Consider the following 24,189-nt stretch of genomic DNA (forward strand, 5'->3'; position numbering starts at 1 on the left):
AAGCAGTGGTATCAACGCAGAGTACTAGGAGAGAGAGAGAGAGAGTTACCTAGGGTGGTCTCGGTGGTGGCTGGGGGCGGCAGCCTCAAAAATACACCGCAACCACACCGCGCGGCTCCACCGCAGAAGCCGCCATCTTCCACCGCCGAACCGAAACGAGACCGCGCGAGTTAAACACCCTATCCTACTTTCTCCGAGTAGAAGCTGCCCTGCCACCCGCCGAAGCAACGGCCAGGTGAAGAATCACCATCATCGCCGCGACCGCGACCGCGACTACTCCGGCATCCAGTGAGAAACATCCGGGGGGGATATCTCGCGGATCCACGCGGCGGCAAAAATTTCGGGATTCGCAGTGTCGATGTGCGCGTACCGAAGACGTACCGTCATCGGATCGTCAAGCTCCTCTCCTCCGTGTTCACCAATTCTTTTCGATTGTCACTCGGTTCACACCGTTGACACCCCCACGTTCTCGTGATTGATCAAGACTTCGATCGACGGGGGATAGATACACGTGACAGATGCCGTGCGCGGTACTCGCTAAAGTTTGACGAAACTTTGCGCGGTGAGCGCGAAATCGCAAAGATTTAAAAAAAAAAAAAAAAAAAAAACCTCTTCGATACGTACATCCTGATATTAATAGTATAGAATTTTAGTGAAACAAAAAAACACATTAATAAAATTAAAGGGAAAAAGAGTGAACGAATATGATGTCAGCGAGAATGGCCGGTGCGGGATGGTGTTTTAAATACGTGTGATATAAAAAGGAAAATACGAATCTGTTGATCTACGGATTTCCGTGTTTTCAGCTTAGCCACGAGTGTTTCTTCGTCGTCGAGGAGACGGAGGACTCGATCAAAGAATCAGAAGTAAGGGTCGCCGGGATTGCCGACGATTCCAATAAAACGAATTTTCTCCGCGAGTTGGCAATCGAGACGAAGAAGAATTTGCAAACGCATGATGCTCCCGCCCGCGTCTCCCTCGGCAGGATAATGAAATAAGGATCAAAGAAGCCTAGGGCCCCGCGAGAGCCGAGAAAGCCGCCGAGCCATTCCGATTTCGAAGAAGACAAATTCGATTCTCGCCAGGAAGGAGATATATCGCCGTGCATTCGTAATGCGTTCCTCGCTATCAGCGAGACCACAAATTTATGTTTGCGAGATACTCAGACCATCGTCGAGTCAACTCGATACACTGACGACCAATCGTAACCCCAGAGTAAGGCATTGCAATATAACCGAATAAAAAAAGTTATATATCACGAACGCAAACGTATATCATCCAAGGACCAAGCATCATATCGACATTAATCGGAAAAGAATTCCATTCTCTTCACGTGTACAGTTACTTTGTCTAGAATCTGGAAAAAATAAGACGTAAACAATTGAGCAGCCGAACTCATCCGGAAAGCTTGCGGGGAAAGGTGATATCACGATCGGCAGGACCAATGATATCGTTCTCATGACGAATCCTTCGCGAGATACTCGACCCGAGGATCGGCCTGCCGGCCTAGATTATCCTCCTGATCCTAGGTCAGTGCGCGGTGGTCATCAGCCCCATCAAGCGAATCCGGTGAGCCAGATCGGCGGGCCGAGAATACGGAGGACCCGGGCTTCATCCTCGAGGAGAAGGATGCACCTGGCTAACGACGAGGTCCCTCCTCAAGGTTCAACCGGCGGTAATCACCTCTCCGATTATGCCCTCACCGCCGATTTGCTCGCCGAGAGAACGCTGGATGATGGCTTCTCGCCGAGCATCCTGGAGAACTCATTCGCACAGGTAAGGAATCATATTTATTAAGTGCAAAAATAATTTCGCTATACATGATTATTCGTCTATCATATTTCACATTAAATGTGATTAGATGTACAATAATTTTCAAAGAGAGAGAGTGAAAGAGAACAAAATATTTTCTTTTCTTTTTTCAAATGTTTCCAAGCTTCGGAAAAATATATTTAAATATACACACATATATACAATATATATATATATATATATATATGTGTGTGTGTAAAATAAATATGTGACAATATATTATAAGAATAATTTTTAATAAAAATAAAGCTATTAATTTCTCTTTTTTTTATATTCATATTAGGTAGCCCACATGTGGTTTGTACGGTATTGCCGTCACATTGGAGGTCGAACAAGACCCTGCCGGTAGCATTTAAGGTAGTAGCTCTCGGCGAAGTCGGAGACGGTACCCTCGTGACCGTTCGAGCCGGGAACGATGAAAATTGTTGCGCGGAATTGCGAAATTCTACCGCCCTAATGAAAAATCAAGTCGCCAAATTCAACGATCTCAGGTTCGTCGGTAGAAGTGGTAGAGGTAAGTTTTATACGAGATTTCCTATCTCTTTATATAATAATATTAATATGATAATTAATAAGGAGAGACATAACCCTCTTAATTTACGTCATTGATTTTTTTTTTTTTGTTTGATACGATATATGTAAAACATCTAAAAACGTCTAAAAATATATTTCTCCTCTCCGTATTCTCTCTCGGTATCTTTGTACATCTGCATCACCGAAATAACTCTCATCGGTTGACGTCGAAAACTCGATCGGTCTCTTCGCCGGGTTCTGCCTCCTTTCGATGCGGCGTCTTAAATCATTCAGACTTCGCTACATTAAGGTGGTGCCCCGACTGATGGCCTCGTTTTTCCCGCGTCGAAAGCCAAGCACCAGGGTCCCACCACCTGGCCCCTCGTTCCTACCTCATTTTTAATTCACGCGACAAATACCGTGACCCGCTATCTCCTCGCGAGCTGCCACGCTCGTGCCACTCCACGCGGCAACGGAGAAGGGGAACGGAGCGGTAAGATGGGGCACGCGGAGATTTTTTAATTCCCGGCTCCGCGTTTCAATAATTCAATGTTCCGAGGAGGCGCTTAGTGACGCGGGGGTGGCGAGGGGAGAAAAAAATTGGGGTTCGAGGTCCCTGAATAATGCTCCCTAATAATCGCAGCCATTACGAACGGTTAATGCAAACGTTCGTTCCTTGAAGAGGAGCCGAAGGTAGGAGTGGAAGGTAGCGGGGATGAGAGGAGCGGACGCGAGAGTGGGACCAGAATCGCAGAATCGCCGAGCAGGAAAGGAGCAAACTTTTCAATCTCTTCCTTTTTTTTTCTCCCCCCCCCCCCACTCTTTCTCTCTCTTTACCTCGAGATGGGGAGTCGAAAGATACGGAGTAACGAGGCGTCCTTTAATTCCTTTAATTCGACCGAGTTGCACACAGCGTGTTTTCTTCGTCCGCGTTCTTCCCGCTTTCCACGTTCTACCCTCCCCTCAGGGGCCTTTGGCCCCTCGCCCCTCCACCCCCGACCCGACGAAAGTCGAACTTTCGAGAGAGCAGTCGCCAGGCGTAGCCGGTTAACGAGGTGGGTGGTCGACTTGTTTATGGCAAATTGGAAAAGGAAATTGCGGGGGGGGGGGGGTTTTCGCGATATCGGCGGCTTCCCCGGCCGACGATAGAACCCTAAACGGCGCTCGCGCTCCTCACTTCTCGCCAATCTCCCATCGACTTATCTCGATCGTCCTTCGTTCTCCCCTCCTGCCATCGAAAAAATACGCGATAATAATTCGCATTGACGCGTATTTTCAACGAGTGTCGGATTGTCCGCTTGTTCGAAGGATACCGGGGAGACTCGAAGCGTCGGTCCAACATCGACCTCTTCCACTTATGAAAATGCAGGTATCCAAGATAACCGTCGCGGCGCACAACGCAGACCTGAGAAGCGATATCCGGAATTTTTTTTTTAGGGACTCGCGAATGAGGATATCGCCAATATATAGGAGACGAGGGGGGATGGGACGGCGAGGAGCGCGAGAGCGAGAGGAATCGCGCGCGGGGCGAGAGAGGGTGAAGTGGAGGTAGAGTGGTTGGCTGTAAGCGGCTTTGGTTTCCATGGCAGTAAGCCCTCATTACTGTATTACGGGCAGCCCCTAACTACCACCGGTATGCAACGATTTTCCTCTAGATTCCTCCATATGAGAGTGACGCGGGAGAGATCGTTCCGCGCGCGAGTATCGCCGGATCGGCCGGATTTTTCTTCTCGCTCGTCTGACGCCGACGGAATTTTGCGCGTCGAGATAAACTCGAATCTCGTTTCATTCGTCATTCGTCGCGCTTCGAAGCTCGCCGGATTGAAAATTACGCGCGCGCTTGTGACAGAAGACGTAGGACGTTATGACGAAAGTGCGTATCAAAAAATAAAAAAAAAAAGATAGAGAGAGAGAGAGAGAGAGGGAGAAAAAAAGCTAGCCGTAAAGACCGAATGTACGATGGGCGATCGTTATTATCTGCGAAAGAAAGGGGCAAACAGATCCCGTTGAATAAATCGAAAATTTATGATGTTTGTCGGCGAGTCACGTCGCGCGTATCGCTGCATAATACCGCAGCGAGGCGAGGTGCCCCGGGAGTGCATTTTATATACAGATTCCTCACGCGTTCCATTCGCTTTTTTGCCCCCATCGTTGTTTTGCACGCATCCCGTACGTACGAGCGAGCGAGCGCCCGCTACCGACTTTTTCAGCTGCAAATATTTGTCTCACGCTCGCCCCGCGGGCTTTGTCAGGCCAATTTAATATCGCGAATGCGGATCGTGGAGAATTGATCGCGGTCGAAATGCGTGACGACGTTGACGGGCACGACGGGCACGAGATCGATGCCGGACGAAGAGAACTCAAGAAGAGAAGGGAACCCGATTCTTCGTACTCGAGGCAAAAATCGGTTCGTCGGTATCGAGAAAACTGGTTTGACTTTTCAAACCCAATCCTTCCTCCCCATTAGGAAGCTTCGAGTTCGCGAATTTTTCCAAAACAATATAACGGACGGTAGATTATAAATCTAATATACTTTCGTAAGCCTCGTTCCTCGACGATAAATGAGATCTTTCCTGATTTCTCGCCGATGTTAGTCAATCGTTTTCCAAGACAGAGAGAGAGAGAGATCCTCATTTTTTCGCGGTTCAGCGCGGATGAGGTTCTAGCGCGAGAAAAACTTGGACGCGCAAGTTTTTTTTTCTCCCTCCCTCCCTCCCCCCCTCCCCCCCACTCCTCCCTGACTCGGCGATTCTCGCTCCGACGATCAGCTCTTTAATCGACTATAATCGCATTCATTCGGTCTTACGCGCTGACCCAAAAGAGAGACCTCCTCTAGCGCGTGGCGTACGAGGTTGACTAACGGATATAACCGACTACGCACGACCAGGGGCCAGGGGTTACGAAGGGGGTAGGCGGCGGAATATTATCATACCGGCGCAGGGGCGTATATCACTCGGCCACCCCTTTCGGCTCCCGACAGGGATTAGCGTCAACCTCCGACTGCTAGGAGTCACGGGCCGTACGGAGACGCGGCTGTATATGCGTGTTTCTCATGCTACGCGTTGGTGTTGGTAGAGCGAGAGACGAAGGGGGAGAGAGAGAGAGAGAGAGCGAACGGTGGCGGCGCGGCTCGACGGGAGAGGGGAGGGGGGGGGGGTGGCGACGGGCGTAAAAACGACGGGCATAAATACCGGAGTTACCTGTGTTTTATGACGGTCCGGCCGAGGTATAGGCAGGAAGAGAGCGCGAGAATCCGAGGGAAAGCTCCGACTATCGACAGCTAGATCCTGACCGATGTCCTGGCGCAACGGATCGCGCCCGTCTCGCCCGGAGCTGCGTCTCCCCATCTCTCTTTCTCTCCTTCTCCCTTCTCTCGTGGAAGGTGGACGACTCGTTTTAAATCGCCGCCGCATGGTGAACGTTCCAGCGCTGAACAGCGAGAGCAAATCCGAATCTTCGATATCTCTTTTACGATTGGAAAAGAAAAATGCGCGATTCGGGTATCTATGTATCGTATGTCATTGCACAGGACGCATCTATTAAATTGCCGGCGATAGGAATATAATATTTGCAAGGTTATTTCTTGTAAAGAATATCTTTTTAGTGTCGATTAATAATAGCGATTGATTTTTATTATTATTTACGACAATTGCGAGGATTACTTTTATATAAGGTGGCGCGGAATTCCATCGCAACGACACGGGATTGCGAGGAGTGATTCGAGGTGGCTGCCGCGCGAAGATGAAAATCATTTAATAAGTCGTAAGGATCTCGTTGAGTGGGATCGACCCTTTTAAAAGAGCGCCCTTTCTCGCGCGCGTGTTTGGTCGGCCGAGAACAGCTGTTGTGTCCAATCTACGTGACTAAAGTGTTCTCCTCGAGATTTTTGTTAAAATTCCGCGAGTTATGTAACGAGCCGCGGACGCTTCATTAGCAACGCTCGTAAAAATATTTATCGAATAACAAACGCGAATGTAAGGGAACCTATTATCGGGAGAATACAAATTTCCACAGATATATTAGATGATTGCATAAGTTCGTGCCCGATTTTCATAGATGGCATTAAGTTACTGCATGGCGGAGTTCTATTGTTTTCGACGTTGTCTTATGTCAATTTAGCGTCAGATATTGTTCAGATAAGTCCATTTGTGCATAAGAGAGATCATTAAAAATGGAGAACGAAAAGGTGCATTTGCGGCATGTAACGCTATATGAATTTCGGAAAGGCGTGAGTGTTGGGATTGCACAAAAAAATATTCAAAGCGTTTATTTGGATCACGCTCCTGCTCTCCAAACAGTCAAAAAGTGGTTTGGCAGATTTCGAAATGGTGATTTCAACATGGAGGATCAACCCCGCTCTGGACGGCCTTCTGGCATCGATGATGACATTGTGCATGCCTTAGTGGAAAGAAACCCAAGGATTACAACCGAGGATATTGCTGAGAGGCTGAACATCGATAATTCAACCGCTTTTCGTCATTTAAAAAAGCTTGGATACATTTCCAAGCTTGATACGTGGGTGCCGCATCTCTTGACTGAAAGGAATAAGCTAAACCGCATGACTGTGGCTCTTTCTCTTCTCGAGCGTAACAAAAAAGAGCCTTTTTTAGATCGAATGGTAACAGGCGATGAAAAGTGGATTCTCTACAAAAACGTAAAGCGAAAGAGGACATGGAAAACAGCAGCTGAAGGAGCAGAACCCGTAGCAAAGGCTGGCTTGCATCCGATGAAGGTGTTGCTGTGTGTTTGGTGGGATCGCAAGGGAATTATTTACTTTGAGCTGCACAATCACGGTGGAGAAATATTGTGAGCAACTAACTAGACTCGCTGCAGCTATTCGAGAAAAACGTCCGATTTTGGCCAATCGAAGAGGCGTCATCTTCCACCAGAACAATGCTAGGCCACACGTCGCTCAACAGACGCTGCGAAAACTGCAGGAGTTTCAATGGGAAATTCTGCAGCACCCGCCATATTCTCCAGATATTACGCCTTCGGATTTTTATCTGTTCCGGTCTTTGCAGAATAATTTAAATAGCAAGAATCTCAATTCCGAGGAAGCTGTCGAAAACCACCTTACAAACTTTTTTCACGAAAAACCATGTTCTTTCTTCAAAAATGAAATCGACAAGCTTATAGATCGTTGGAAAACCAATGTAGAAAAGAATGGAGACTATATAATTGATTAATAAAAGTGTTATCTCTAAAATATAATCTATTGAAGTTTATATTTAAATCGGGCACGAACTTATGCAATCATCCAATATAATTGTATCGAGATTCTTAAGGGATGTAACACCTCGATAGACAGCAATTTTTTAAATCCAACTTCTTTGTAACACGAAAATTAATTTCAAGTGACAGCGGGACGAACGAATTCTCTGAAGAGAGAGAGAGAGAGACAACTTTCTAGCTCTTCCGAGAGAAGAACCCGAATATACGGCAGTTAAATCCGCGAGAACGATCTGGATGGATCTCTCTCGTCGGCGACCACCTCGGCGACGTTTTTTGCCAATTAAAAATTAAAAAATCCATGCCTCTCTGGTGAAGTAAGGGATCGCGAAAGGGATTGCGAGGGGTGTTGGGGGGACGGGTGGGAGGCGGGAGGGGGAGGGGGGGCCCGTTCCTATGGCGGATGACCCTGCGCCGAGATTTTCTACCGATTTAAACATTATTTTCCGCTCTGGTCTGCCGGTACGAGTCCCGGATACATATATATACGCGCGTATATCCGTTTCTTTCACATATATTAATTCCCTGCGTTTCCCTACGTTTATTCTCTCGATATTTTTCGCTCCTCGTTCCGTCGCCAGCCGTCAGTCGGGCCACCAGGGCTTTTCACAAACGCTTCAATGACCACTCGCATCCCGGTCGCGCCGTCGCGCATCTGAAAGTCGTGATTATCGCCAGCGAAAACTGCTCCTCTCTCTATCTCTCTCGTGTAAAAATTTATCCCGCAACGAAACTTCATCCTTGACGTATTTTTTTTCTTTTTTTGCCCCCCCCCACTTCCCTCTCCTCCTTCCCCCCGCGATCTATTTTTCTACAACGGTACAGTTTCGCGCGTCGCGAGAAAGCGATTCGAAGAAAGATACAAATTGTTAATGATCGATACGAGCGATATTTTCGAGTGTATTAAACCCCGACGTTCTCGCTCTCGAGATCTCGTGCGGATGCACGTATGTAGATAAAAAAAAAAGAGAGAGAGAGAGAGAGAAAGGTTTCCTTTCAAACATGTCACGGCGATGTACACGCGGCCTCGTTTACCACGATTCGGGTAGTCAAAACGTCAGAATCTTAAAACACGGCAAACACTCCGAAATAACGATCCGAGCAACCCTCGCACTCGCCTCACCGGCAAACAGGGGAGTTTTTAACACTGCATGATCCCTCGGTAAACTTGGGGCGAACGCGAGCGTTTTCCGTGTCTTCTCGCAACAATCCTTGTCGCATAAGTGGACGCGAGCCAATCTTGCCCGAATTAATTTCTCACCCGACTCGTTTTGGCATGCTAAATCGTTGCGAGGATATTTTCGCGTACCCCGACAAAAACTTGAATGGAAAAGGCACGTTTCGGTGTCCAACAGTTTATAGGAAAAAATTAACTTAAGGCGTATATATGCACAAACATTCCGTAAAGTATCCGTAAATATGAGAAATACTAAACGGAATACGTTGCTGTAGAAGCGAGAAAAATTCTCGAAAAAGTCTTTCGAAAAAATGTAGCGTGACGGGAAAACACTACAGCCAGCCCGAACGTCATAATCTTTATGGATCCATCTCTCGATCGTGTCTACGACCAAGCAATATTTTGTGGGATAAAAATGACGTACGACGTACACGTGGATTAGTAATTTTTTTTCAGGCTTGTTTGCGCGTACGAAGGATACCATCGAAATCCTCGACGCATAAAGAAGCGCCGAAAAGAGAAAAGGATTTAAAAATGAAAAAAAAAGAATATCCAGTATTTTCCGATCTTATAAATCAGAATATTTCGTCATAATAGGATTATTGCAGGAAAATTTCGGAGAACGCGAGAGAGGCGACTTTCACGCGCGATTGATCCCGGCTCGTGTACAACCGATGAATTAGAAATTTCGCTAGACGTAGGTGATAGCCGGGGAAGAGAGGATCGGGGAGAGGCTGTAAACCCCGAAGGGTAGAGATCGTTCTTCCAGCGAGTTACACATAATGCCTCATAAACACCCTCAAAATGCCTGCCATCGCCCCTGATTCGCGTTGCCGCCGCCGCGCCTGACAACGCGCCTGCAATAAACTTCGGTCTCGTTACCTCTCAGCCGCGAAATCTCTGTGGCGAGATCTTCCACGTCTAGTGTCGCGAAACAACACGTGTCCCGACATATCGCCATTTAAACGCACAGATAAATCGGTGAAATTCTTACGAAAGATAATTTCTAATAAAAAGATCTCCTAACGAAATTCGAAAAATAATGAAAGAAACGATAAATCGATGGAACGGCTTAATATACCCGGACGTGAAAAATAATAGTTTCGGGAACTCGATGTGCGCCAAGTGTAAAATCAATTTTGACAGTTTTGGCAGGATCCTGCGAAACGGAGCGTGGCGCGAAAATAGCGGCCAATCACCGCGAAAGGGAGACGCGCGCGCTGGAAATGGCACCGGGGCACCCTTGGCGAAGCTAAAGTCCGGCGACGGACGGAGTTAAAGCCGGGTTAAATGTCGTGGTTCACCGTAAAAACGCGGTCGTTTACCGACCCGGTGGAGGGATAGGGGGGAGAAGAAGGGGGCTCGGCCGCGCCACTATAAAATAAAACTATCCGACCGCCGAGCGCGCGTACGTTCACCGGCCGCATTTGGCGACGCACACCATTATACAGGGTGTCCTCAATTTAAATGGCAAAACTTTCAGAGCGTGTAGGGAACCGGAAAACTAAGACAAAAAGTCCTTTAGAGATTTGCCCGTTCTTGCTCCATTTTAGAGAAAATCGCAAAAATTCAATCTCTCGTTATCAGTTGCTCTCTTGAGTCGATCGGCACCGAATAAACTTTCCGCTTCAAGGTTCCTTACATATGTAAACACTCGACGTTGTCCTTTACCGTGCCGATCGATTCAAGAGAGCGATTAAGAGACCGAATCATAGATGCGGTGCATCAAATATCACTAGAACAACGTCTAGCTGCATTTAATGAGGTTAGTGCTAAGATGTAATGCTCGCATTGCCGCAAGAGGGCCAACATCTTGAACAATATCTGCATTAAATAGATGATAACGTAAATAAAATGTAAATGAATAAAAGTAGAAGAACGAAAACTTGCTTCGTTTCTTTTTTTTGTGATATTCTCCAAAATGGAGGAAAAACGAGCAAACCTCTAAAGGACTTTCTGTCTTAGCTTCTCGCTCCCCTACACGTTCCTGTAGTTTTGCCATTTAAATTGGAGACACCATGTATAAGCTGTATAACTTTATTATTGTCATGGAGCTGTAAACAAAAAAAAAAAAACACATACACGTGTCTCCTTTCGTTGTCGCCGCTGCTTTTTTCTTCGCGCGGTTATTGCGACGCAACGAGATGACTGCTGTGTGCGACTCTCGCATTTTATTTTGCGTATACGCGCGATTACCAGGGAGGAAGTGGCGAAGGGGGTGGAAAGGATGGCGGGAGGGTGGGCGGGAGGGGTACGTGTCAAACGCGTGACGAATTCCGCGCGATGCGCGCGTCATCGATTGAAATATTTGTGCCGAAAACATCGAAATTTAGTAAACGGCCGGACCAGTTACGAGTCGCGTTTCATCTACGCGTTCGCCGATATTGTTTCGGGTCATCGGCGGGACTTGGTGAGCGAAAAAATAAAAGAAAAAAAAGAAAAAAACGCGCCAAGTAAGAGAGAAGAGATATTCGTATGCTGAGAGAATCGGACGAGTTTTACTTTGGCCTATCATGTTTAATCGAGAAACACAGAAAGTCTACAATTTTGCTCAAAGGATCGAATACAGGATTATGCAGATTATACTTATCCCCCCAAAAAAATCGTTGAGATAATAAAATGCGAGTGATAGTATATTTTCTTGCGATATGAAGAAAAAAAAAGCGATATTTCAAAATATATCCCTCGGACATGTCGACCGTTTGAAAATTTCGAGATAATCGATTAGGATATCCTCATCTATCGGGCTAACCGAATGTTGTCGACACGTATACGAAAGGTAAAAACGGCGAAATCGCGCGTGACGAGAGACCGGCGTATTTCAGGGGATCGCGTTTAAATGCCGGCGGCATTAACATATTCCAGCCTATCCGCGGGAACAAACATCGACGCAGTGGCGTCACTCGTTTTCACCCCCCTTACTTCCGGCACATTTGTGTTTTGTTTCCAGCGAACGGAGCGCGCGCGCGAGCGCATTGACGTTTCGCACGTGCGTACCATCGAGCATATCTGTCATCGTAGCAACGAATGAGTGAATTCGCCAAGAAACTTTCATCCGCGAATATCGATCGCAAAGATTACGATTATTTAATATTTAATCAGTTAAAATGTACAGAACGGCTGGTCAAACATTTATATATATAAAAAAAAAAAAAAAAAAAAAAAAAAAAAAAAAAAATTATTTTACATCAACGTGTAATTTTTTTCATAAACTACAAAATTTAATTAAACACACAAGTCGCGAAAGCGAAAAGGTTTGAACGAAAAATTGAACGTATCCGAGAGTATCTCTCTCTTCGCGGCCAATTGGACATGAATAATAGAGTCTACGCAAACCAAGGAGCGCGCTATAAAGTCCACGCCTTTATGGTTTTTGATCTGGCAACGAAGCCAGGGCGAGAGAATATGCATGATCCTCCCATTGGGAGAATCTCTCGTCTCTCCCGTTTTACCGCCGGGCGATAATTCTTTCCCCGCCGCTCGACGCCACAATTCTCATTTCTCGTTTCAGGGAAGAGCTTCACCCTGACGATCATGCTGCAGACATCGCCGCCGCAGGTGGCCACGTTGTCGAAGGCGATCAAGGTGACCGTGGATGGTCCCAGGGAGCCGCGTTCGAAGACACGTGAGTACAACTTTATCCGCGGAGGATAATGCGACGGTAACTTTTTCCAACACCGAGGCTCTTATCTAACCGATGGGGGTTAAAAATCGTTCGAAGAATCCAATTAACGAGACAGATCGCGTGATAGGAAAAAGTATATATAAGATATTGCCGAGCAGTCGCGATTCGTCATCGACGTTGATTCATGAATTCATCCCACGTTGCAGGACACCAGGCCTTTCATCCCTTTCACTTCGGGCCTCGTCCGTTCCCCTTCGGACACCCGCAGGACCCGTTGGGATTCAAGCTGTCGGGTAAGTCTCTAATCAAAGACACGCGGCCTCCTTCGTCGCGACGGGTTCGCGCGAATACCTGCTTCCGGTGAGGCTCCAGCCTCTCTCTCTCTCTCTTTCTCTCTCTCTCTGGGCACGTTTCCCCGTCGATAGATAACTAAGTTTGCAACCCTGTACCGTGCCCCTCACGGGAGGATGGCAACTTTGGCGGGCCAGGCGGGTCGACGCCCTCTTCTCGCGCGCGTTCGGCTTCGTGGCTGCGAAGGGTGTCAAAATTGAGCGTCGGCAGGCACCGACTGAAAATTGAGTTTTGCCACCGGCCTCTAAGTGGAGAAGACTCTGATTAAGCCCCGGGCGTGCGAACTCTGCCTTTTCGTTTCGAGGAAGCTGCTCGATCCCCGCTTACGGAAAAGTCGCTCTCGAATAAACTTCGGCTCTGTTAACTTCGTCATCGAATGGGTTCTCTTACACGGCTAAGATATTCCCGTATCGTATTTGACAATTCGAACGAATTCCAAGATTTTTCCACATAATTTTGTGATACATACATATATATATATCACGAATTTATTTAATGAATACATGAGATCTAACGTTTCACGAATTATAAAATACGCACGTTAGCGGGCGATTAATGAGCCTCTTTCTTCGGGACGCTAATGCATTCGCTGTGATATAAACGATGGGGGTTTTAAACGTTTCATCGTCGCGAGCGTTTTCGAAAAAGTTTTTAGGTATCCAACCGGTTCGGCAGGACAGTTGGGCGGCACGAATTCCATTGAAACTCGTTCGAAGCTCCAAATTTTGATGGGACTAGCCCGGAGCAGTGAGGGTCGGGTACTGATACTGGTGCACCGACAGTGTATTGTTTCGGCATGATAAGCGGCTTAACGGAGCTTCGCTCCCTCCTATCCCCGAGGCGTACTACGGGATGGCAGTCCTGCCGTCGATTTCTCGCTGCTACCCCCGGTCCATTCCCCCCTATCCCCCTCCACCCCACGGTCTGCTCAATCAAGAATTAGCCACTGCCGCGCCCGGTAATACGCCGGAGCTTTAACTTTTCTTCCCTTTGCGCCTGTCATCGTCACGATTTTTCCGCCGCCTCCGCGAATCATCATGTTTCGAAACAATTTCTGATCGATGATTTATTCGATGATCGATGACATTCAGTGATCAATAATCCATTAGAGATTGAGCGTTAAATTTTAAACAATATTTAAAAAAGAATTGAGAAACTGTTACGGATGTTTTTGTATCGGATGTCAAAATGTCAGAAAATCTGATTACGATAATCTTGACGGATTTAATTTCATCGTAAGCGATCTCCAAGTATTTTGTCAATATTAAAAGGCGCAAATTACGTCGGAGATATACGAGTTTTATTGGGATATACAATTTTAATACATCGTATGGATAAATTGTATTTGCGTAATTGGGTCACCTACATTGTGTTCCGTGTCGAGTGTACTCTCTCGACGAATATCGATCAGTTTATTTCAAGTGATGTGCGCTCGCGAGTTTTTTCAACCCTTTCGCTCGGGGTTCGTCGTTCGGCTCACAGGTTGCGCCTCCGTTCACTCCGACGGAGGGTCGGTCAATCGAGCACCTTTCCAAACCTTTCGAAACCGGTCAGCCGGGTATCGCTGACTAGGTAAGGACGTTCAAAGAGAGAGAGAGCGGTTTATTAGATATCCACGCTAGGAGGGTTGATAAGGAGAAAGGGAACAGCATCACCGGGGGGACGCGAGGACAAGTGGCTGGCCGTGTAGGGTTGTTAAGGTGCCCATTGAGGTGTAACTAGGGGGATGTTATTAAATTTCGTTCGGGCCTACCTCGACAGCAGGGACGAATTTTACGAGCTCCCCAAGGGCTTCGTGAGAGCGCCAAAGTCCGATGGACGGACCGATGCGCTTTTACCTCCCTCCGATCTCAGATATCCACCGCTCTAATTTCGTCTTTTCCGTCAATTTCAATTTATCGAAATGACAATGTCCTATACTTTTTCGATATAACTAATTTTGTACTGCGCAAATATATTTATTATTATGTTTTTAAAACCAACGTTTATGATTTTCACAAAAGTATTCTTTTTAAGGATCTCAAAATTCTGTAAGACACACATTATATGGCGTATCTTTTTTTATATCCTAGTAAATATGTAAAAATAGTATTCTTTCAAATGTCAAAAAAGTCTGGCAATAATTTCAAAGACCTTTCCATCAATTTTAATTTATCGAAATGACAGGTCAGTCACTCTTTCGGTATAATTAATTTCCCAAATATATATATTGGGTGATTGCATAAGTTCGTGCCCGATTTAAATATAAACTTCAATAGATTATATTTTAGAGATAACACTTTTATTAATCAATTATATAGTCTCCATTCTTTTCTACAATGTTTTTCCAACGATCTATAAGCTTGTCGATTCCATTTTTGAAGAAAGAACTTGGTTTTTTTTGAAAAAAGGTTGTAAGGTGGTTTTCGACAGCTTCCTCGGAATTGAGATTCTTGCCATTTAAACTATTCTGCAAAGACCGGAACAGATAAAATTCTGAAGGCGCAATATCTGGAGAATATGGCGGGTGCTGCAGAATTTTCCATTGCAACTCCTACAGTTTTCCTGCAGGTTATTCCTTTCAGTCAGGAGATGCGGCACCCACGTATCAAGCTTGGAAATGTATCCAAGCTTTTTTAAATGACGAAAAGCGGTCGAATTATCGATGTTCAGCTTCTCAGCAATATCCTCAGTTGTAATCCTTGGGTTTCTTTCCACTAAGGCATGCACAATGTCATCATCGATGCCAGAAGGCCGTCCAGAGCGGGGTTGATCCTCCATGTTGAAATCACCATTTCGAAATCTGCCAAACCACTTTTTGACTGTTTGGAGAGCAGGAGCGTGATCCAAATAAACGCTTTGAATATTTTTTTGCGCAATCCCAACACTCACGCCTTTCCGAAATTCATATAGCATTACATGCCGCAAATGCACCTTTCGTTCTCCATTTTTTATGATTTCTCTTATGCACAAATGGACTTATCTGAACAATGTCTGACGCTAAATTGACATAAGACAACGTCATCTATTCGGTGTAAGCAACAATTACCACACGAAAACAATAGAACTCCGCTATGCAGTAACTTAATGCCATCTATGAAAATCAGGCACGAACTTATGCAATCATCCAATATATATATATGTTATGTTTAAAATCCAATCTCTATAATTTTTTCAAAAAAAATCATTCTTTTAAAGAACTTTATAATTTTATAATATACATATTATATGGCGTATATCTTCTTTTACAAAAAATTAGTTACATTTATTTAGTGAATATGTAAAGATAATATTCTTTCGAATGTCAAAAAAGTCTAGCAATAATTTCAAACATTTTTCCATCAATATCAATGTATCGAAATGACACGTCATTCACTCTTTCAATATATAACTAATTTCGCATCTATATATTTATATTATGCTTAAAAATAAAGATCTATGATTTTCACAAAAGTATTCTTTTTAAGAATCTTAAAGTTTTATAATACACACATTATATAAAATATATCTTTTCTTATAAAAAATTACTTACATTTATCGAAGCAAATATGTAAAGATAATATACTTTCGAATGTCAAAAGTTTGGCAATAATTTGAAAAATTCTTTCATCAATCTCAATATATCGAAATGACATGTCATTCATTCTTTTGGTATATATAATTAATTTCGTAAATAAATATATTTATATTATGCTTAAAAACCAATGTCTATGATTTTCATAAAAGCATTCTCTTTAACAATCTTGAAATTCTGAAATACACATACATATTATATAGCGTATCTTTTTTTATCAAAAATTACTTACATTTGTTGTAGTGAGTACGTAATGATAGTATTTCTTCGTATGTCGAGAAATTTAAATTTTAGCAATATTTCAAAGGAGAAAGTAAATATGTCCGACTCTTTTTCTCGTTATAGCAATTTTTAAAAGTTTCACAATCTCTCAGGAGCGATCGCTAGCAAGCTCATGGAAAATTAATGTATCCGATGACAGACATCACACAATTCGTCGCTGAGATTGTCCACGAACGAAAACACCGTGATCACGCGCCTCCCGGGAGGCCCGAGTCCGTCGTCTTTGTCAGTCTGGCTAAGGGGATGAAAAATCGCGAGGTGCCAAGATTCGAGTTAACAAGAACAGCTCGTGCAGCCCCCAATCTACCCTCCCTCTTTCCGCTCTCTCGTGTCAATTAACCGCCTACGAGGGAGAGGCTGGGTAGAGGGGTTGTGGGGAGAGAGAACCGGAAAAATCGCGACCCCTGTTTCAATAAGGTGGCCTTTACCTCATTTGGGGGAGATTGTTAGGAACGCTCAGTTTAAAACTGTCGCTTCGTTCCTGGATCGCTTTGCAGTAAATTCGTGACTTTCTTTAAAGCAGACCTCCCCCTCTTCTTATCAAACATATAATTTATAAAAGCTGATAAATACGAAATTCTACATTTTCCACAAACTTTACTTTGAGACTTATCTTTTATAAACGTATCGCTGTTAATATGACGGCACAAAATGTGCGTAAATCTTGCCGAGCGCTCATCCCCTTAATCATGATCAATCTACGATCAGTCTACGCATTATGTTTCTCTTTCAAACTTGAACGTACCTAATTTGCGACGCGTTTAAAGCCCTTTTTCACATATACACGGAAATCCGAAATGCAACGGCAACCCTTCGGGCATATGTCCTTAAAGGGAACCTTTTTGAGGGTTGTTCCCGTCCACCCCCGTGTCGAATCACTGCGGATCCTTTAAATTCGCGTCACATTTCACCCCCCCCCTCCCCCATGCGCGTCTCGCAAGGGCGTTTCGTCCCGGGGTATTTCGTCTTTTAATCAGGTCCGGCGACCGGGACCTTTCTCTGGAAGCGACGGTAACTAATGACGCTCTCTCTAGCCGGGTCGGTCTCCTCTCTCGTCTCCTTTCCTATCGTCGACACGAAAATCCACCGAGCCTAAGAGATAGAAACCTGATAGCGTCTCACGATGTCCTTGTAATCGATATTCATTCCCAACCTGATTTTCTCACAAGCTTTGCATGCATGTACTATCGTAAAATGAAAGCGATATTATGTACATTATTTACTAATCAATATACGCTAATCAATATTTGCTATTAAAATTACTATTACCTAATAATGTACATAAAAAGCTATATATGTAAATTTTAATTATCACACACAGTTATATGATTAATTTTTAGCGTTTTAATAAAATTAAATGTAATTTTCTAACACACACACACACACACACATACATACATACATACATACATATATATATATATATATAATCATAAAATATAATAAACGATAAAGATAAGTAAAAAATTATGCATCGCTGAGCATCGCCAATTTCTTAAAAGATCCATCATTTTTGCGCTCTTTCTCGACTTCAAAGAGAAAATCTCGCGACAGTGAGATGAAGATAGAAAAGTGGACAGAGAGAGAGAGAGAGAGAGAGCAATTTTCTCTCGTCCTTTCTCGAAATATCTCCTCGTGGAGCTTAGATCGGTGCCAGGGACCTTTCCAGGGTGGCATTTTAGGGGTTGCTGCGACGCGATAATGAGAACGGGCGCAAAGGGTGGGTGTGCAAAGACATCCAGCCGGCAGTAGCTAGAGGATAGAACACGCGGAGTGGAAAGAGGAGCAATGAACAAGTCGGAGAGAGAGAGAGAGAGAGAGAGAGAGAGAGAGAGAGAGAGAGAGAGAGGAAGCAAAGAGGTTAGAAGGTGGGGGAAATCGAGCTCCGCAAGGGTTAACGCCTTAGCGGCAAGAAGGGCGTTTTTAACGCCTGTTTTGCATAGATTTGAATAGATAAGGCAGACAGGAAAATACGCGAATTAATTTATTATGTATCTCGAGGTGGCGAGATCAAGAAGGTTTAAGGCGAGGAGAAGTCTCGAAGGGCTTCCCCCCTTCATTTTACAGGCTGCGTGTCAGGCTTCGGATCGACGTCTTTAAGACGCTCTTTAAGTTTCATGGCCGCGAACGCGTAAGACTTAAGACACCGCGGAATATCATACTGGAAAGGACAGACAATTTTACGCAATTGATTTATTTCCAGATTCGACGGAACTGCCATATATTGTAATATTGTGGTAATAATGATGATAATTTGCGGATGCAAAAAGCGCGATCGCAAAATACGAAATCGCGTCCCGCGCCGACGAGATGTTCCGTGTAATCGACGTGACCAAATTTAATTCACTCCGCGGGCGCGTCGGCGGCGAAACGTATATAAAGCTACGCTTAAAAGCTCGTATTACCCGTGACGTCACATTACCGCATCTCGGGAACGGCGCGACCAAAGTACGTAGCACATTTTGAGCACGCTGCTCGATAATACATCATCCCTTAAAGCCCCCGATGGAAGGCACACGCAAAGGCAACTAACCCTAGGGCCGTAACGTTTAAGCTTAACATTTCTCACCCCTTAAAGGGTAACGGCGGCTCCTTGAAACCCTTTCAGCTTCGTCTCCCGCGGCTTCCATCTCCCTCGCTCTCTCTCTCTCTCTCTCTCTCTCTCTCTCTCTCTCTCTCTCTCTCTCTCTCTCTCACTCTTTCCGAGATCTCGTTGGAGCCCACCCCTCATTAGTCTTCATTTGTTTTCGGAATTATCGCCCGCCAGCCGAACCCAACCCGGCACGCGAGTTCCGTCGAAGAGGGGTGCATGGCATTTTCGGGGTTTATTAAATTGAAAATATGTTACGTCCGCCTCCTCTCTGGAAAGAATGCGTGGCGGTATCGAAAATTTTCATCTCATGCTTTCAAGATGTTTCAAAAGAGAGAGAAACTACCAAGTATTCATCAAAAAGTATATTTCTCTAAAATATACCAAAACAAATATATTATATATTTTTTTTTTCAATTTGTCCATATTATTTTAATAATAAAAAAGTAACAAAATTCTTTAAAACTTCTTATCTTATTGTGTAATTTTATTGCGCAAGTATTTTACAAAGACAATAATCTAACCTTTTCTTGTCGTTCATGAGTAAACTGTACATGTACAATAATATGAACGACACTGATGGAAAATTATTTTGAAGTCCGATACCTAAACCCGATTACTTCATAACAAGGGAGGAAGAAAAACTCATAGTCGGTTATTATCAAAGGATGTTCGCACGTCGTGGCCGTCACCTAAGAATCCCGGTGCCTGAAGAGCTTACCGAAGCGGTTCTTATTCATGCTGGCTGCCAACGAAAGCCTCCGTCCGTCGGCCTTCGTAAGCTCGGTGGCAGCGGTGCTTTCGCGCCCGTCTCTTATCGTTTTCTTAATCCCCCTCATAAAGTAGGAGGGCTACGAGAGAGCCTCCCTCACCCGGCTCTGGCTCGTTCAGTGTGCCACGCCGGTCTGGTAGGACGTGAGATAGCGCGCAGTGTCCTTTCTGGCGAGCGCGCGCGGCTTAAAGAGAGCTTAAAAATCACCCCTACGACCCCTACCGAGCTTTTTCGCGCCCTACCATCCGGTGTAACGCGAGGAGTGGGGGCGTATGTGCGACCAATGGAGCGATCCGCGTGTCTCGGTGGTTACGCCCTCGTGCCAGTGACCGGACAATTCTCCCCGCTTCGACAAAACCATTTTCCCCTGCTTGCCATCCCGCCGTAACCCCCTAACTCCACTACCACCGTCCCCCCGCTTCCCACTTCAACTCTCCATCCCAACCCCCTCCCCATCGTATTCGCGCACGGTGGCTTCGCGCGGCAGCTTTCACGGAATTTTTAAACTGCTCCGCACAGATGACGGCATAATCTGTTATTGATCAAGGTCTTTCGAAAAACCGATAACACGTCGATAACCACGCGAGTTGCTTCTCGCACCCTGTTTTTGCATCGCACGACATGCCGAAAATCAGTCACGTTACATTGCTTATATAATGTAAATTGAAAGAAACAATGGTTTCTATTCTTTTGCAAATGTGGGTGATGAAAGGAGGGAATTTCGCTCTTTGGCAAATGGCGAATGAATCGTTGTTTCATAAATGAACAAATAATACACAAAGGCAGTGGTCTGAGATTTATGTCAGTTGGTTTGCGTCAGCCGATCACGATCGGACGAACTTTTTGATGTCATAAATTTAATTGCATTCAAACACATGCTTGCGAGGCCACGCGATATTGGCTATTATCGAAAAAAAGATGATCGATCGTCTCTCTGAATTCTCTGTTGGATAAATTTAACTGTCCATCCACGTCAAAACCGCCTCTACGTCAAAGGGATGCGTTTCTACGACTCGGACTGCCAGTCGATCACCGTTTACCTGCCGAAAATTATACAACGCCCACCAGTGATGCCCAGAAATATGTTACATCTTGACACAAAATGATCGTATCAGTCATTTTCAGGTATTGTCGTCCGCATTGTGTTACTCAGTTTTAAAAGATTATATACCGTTTGAAAATATTTAATTTATAGGATAGAAAGTAAGAGATTTTCAGATATATACGCATAGACGAATATAAGTATAGTAACCACGTAGGGGGAGAACGCGAACATCTTCCACTGCAAACATTTCCACGCGATATGGAGATCACCGTGGCGCGATGACAGCGGAGACGCTGAATAAACAGAATCCTCGGAGACGGAGTAATCTGCATTTCTTTGATTGCACAGGATTGCAACACCTGGGTCTTGAGCAAGGAGCGGGCCAGGGATGGGGCGGGTTACCTCGAGGATCTCTACCACCGCACTGTCTTCCACCTCCCCCCGGCCACCATTCGCACACACATCCGCAACCAACAGTTGGTGCATCGGCCTTCAACCCCTTCCACCATGCCATCGAACAAAGATCCCCGAGGCTGCCCGGACCTAACGCCGGTAATGACGCGATGTTTTTTTTTTTTAGCGAGAAGTAAAAATTTCCAAGAGAACACATCTTATTTACATAAGACGATCAGTGTTTTCTCGAGCGAGAGATTGAACGATTAATGGGCGTGTAAATTGATATGTCTGAAAGAATCCGCAAGGGGCGACTTGGGTCCTATCAGCGTGTCCGTGCGAGAAGTGACACCGACAACGTCACCCGGGAACCCTGGACCAGGTTTGCTGACAACGGCCTCCGTGACGGTGTCGACGCCTCCCACCGAGTCCACCACTACCACGACGCCCAATCCGTCTGGGCATCACTCACACTTTCAAGGTAAAAGTCGAGATACACGCGATCCTCGCGATCCACACGATATCCGCGTTCTTTCATACGTGGACCGAAAAAACTGACTGTCTTGTTCGTAACACAGGTCTTCATTTGCTGGGTGCCACGGGATCCATCTTCGGGTCGATATTCGCGCCATTATTACCGCAATCCTCTTGGCTCTATAACCCTCTATACCACACGCAGCAGTATATCCTGGAGCCGGAATGGCACGCTCTGGCTCTACGAATGGCCCAGCAACGACTGCAGAGACCGGATCAGGCCCGATTGGAAGAGCTGAGAAAACTCAGAAGCAGCAGCGATAGTCCCGAGAGCAGCACGAAGGACGAAGAGCGACGGGGAGATGATCAAGTTGTTTTACGTCGATCCGGATTAGATAGTCCCGACGATAGCATCGAAGTGGACGATAGGAACGATCAAGATTTGATTAGAGACCGCGTTAGAAGCGACGAGTCTATACCCGAGCAAGAGTCTCCAAGAATCTCGCCGATCAGAAGCGACTTGGAGGACGCCGTGTCCACGGATGCTACCTTCCAGGAAGCGTCGATTCACTTACGGCAGAGCATAGAGAATTTGAACGACTCGGATCTTCAGATCGATCAGGATCAGGTGGCTCGTCGCGGCGATCTTACTGTGAAAATCCGTTTAGAGGGCACGGTCGATCTTAGCACGAAGAAGGGTCAGGATAAAGAAAACGTCGGTCAGGATCTGACGACGCGAAGAAAGGAGGATGGAATAGACGTCGAACGGGATGCCATCAGATCACGAAGAGACAGAAGTCCCAAGCCTAGACAGGTGTGGAGACCCTATTAAGAATTAAAACTAAATAAGCTCGCTCCGTCAGAATACCATCGAACGCGATAATTTTAACGAATTCCACGATCAAGACAAAGATTGAAGTAAATATGATCTGTAGATAAATTTTATCGTGTGTTCTTGCCGAGGAAAAAAAAAACTTGATTTTGAGAGATATTGATTTTGACGCATGTTGATTGATCTCGTCTCGATTCGATGGAAGCAGACCTTGCACACGATGTTGTAGACTAGTAGTTTAGCAACGCTAAGCTATAATGTATCATCGTCGTCAAGATTGTTGAAGAATAAACGAAGAACACAGCTCGTAGGACATCTCGCGCAATGTAACGCGGTGAAACGTCTGCTTGGAAATTAATTATCCAAATTTTCAAACGAACCTTTTGTCGGAATTACTTATCTATCCCTATGCCCGTTGCGGTATCGTCTAAGAACTGTCACGGACTCGAGGACTAACCAGGGTTTACGTTCGCATATAGTATATGTACATATACAATAACCTCCGATTATCATATCTAGGTTAATGTCTCAAATATATGTTAAGCATCATCCTCTCTCGTCATTTCCATTCAGAATACTTAAACCTCCCTGAATGTCTCATCGACTACACGAGCGCGCGATTAAAACGCGCGTGCGCGCGAATACGATAGTCTTAAAGAATAATCTTTCTTAGATCGGGATGTGTTTCTCATTCGGCGATCGTTTTTAAATTTTTGTTATCTCCTCAAAATATCGTGTATCATCGTTTGATGATTTTTGAAAAAGAAGATGAGCAAAGAAAATATGTACTCGTGTAGCAGATGACATTTAGTTTCCCGGTTCAAGCGAAATTACGAGTAGTTGACGTTGTAAATACCACAATCCTACGAATCCTGGCCAAGTCACATCCTCTATCGAGCTGTCTCTTTTTTTACGAGACAACCTTGTTGTTGTCGTTTGAGGCGAAGAGACATTGATATATATATATATATATATATATATATATTTACTTTATTGTATAATTATCGTTCATAGGATCCACAAATTGTTTTGACGACATTGTATGTATGCGTGACTATTGGCCTTAATCAAAATCATTTATTGTTTAAGTACGTCATCACAAATAAAGTAATATCATCCGTTCCATCGATATCGATTTATTCTCTTATAAGATTTTAGATTCCGCCGAGGATATGTCATGCTATTACTGGTAAGTGCAATATTATCTATACAGTTATTTGCAATGACATTATCTCATAATCATGGGTATAATAATTTAAAAAAAAAATAGAGAAAGTATATCTTTTTATTTTTGCGCGACAATTTATTAATTATTATGTCGCATATTAAATAATTCATATAATTAATCTGTAATAATTAATGTCCGTACTATTTTGTAAAAGTCTATATATATATAATCTTATATATAATATTTCTTTGAAACGCATCGCGCACTTGAAATAGTCTTACAGTCGCTTTCGCAATAAAGTAGTGGACAAATTGCAATCGTGTATCGAGCGATCCGCGTGCAACCTAATCCAGTCGGACGAGATGCAGCAGAT

At 44.7% G+C, this 24,189-nt stretch overlaps 1 protein-coding gene across 1 annotated transcript; it reads left to right on the forward strand.

Moving 5' to 3' along the window:
- Positions 1-466: 466 nt before the first annotated feature.
- On the forward strand, positions 467-23,584 carry LOC138942245 (uncharacterized). Its single transcript, XM_070312343.1, is given in 8 exon segments — positions 467-1,737; positions 1,740-1,776; positions 2,096-2,326; positions 12,243-12,356; positions 12,563-12,649; positions 21,298-21,501; positions 21,641-21,823; positions 21,921-23,584. Coding segments are annotated over 8 exon segments (1,863 nt in total). The 5' UTR covers positions 467-1,458; the 3' UTR covers positions 22,649-23,584.
- The last annotated feature ends 605 nt before the right edge of the window (positions 23,585-24,189 follow it).

This window comes from Polyergus mexicanus, unplaced genomic scaffold (genome assembly GCF_030449975.1).
Source record: "Polyergus mexicanus isolate NDT 795.1 unplaced genomic scaffold, iyPolMexi1.0 SCAF_22, whole genome shotgun sequence".
In the NCBI taxonomy this organism is placed as follows: domain Eukaryota; kingdom Metazoa; phylum Arthropoda; class Insecta; order Hymenoptera; family Formicidae; genus Polyergus; species Polyergus mexicanus.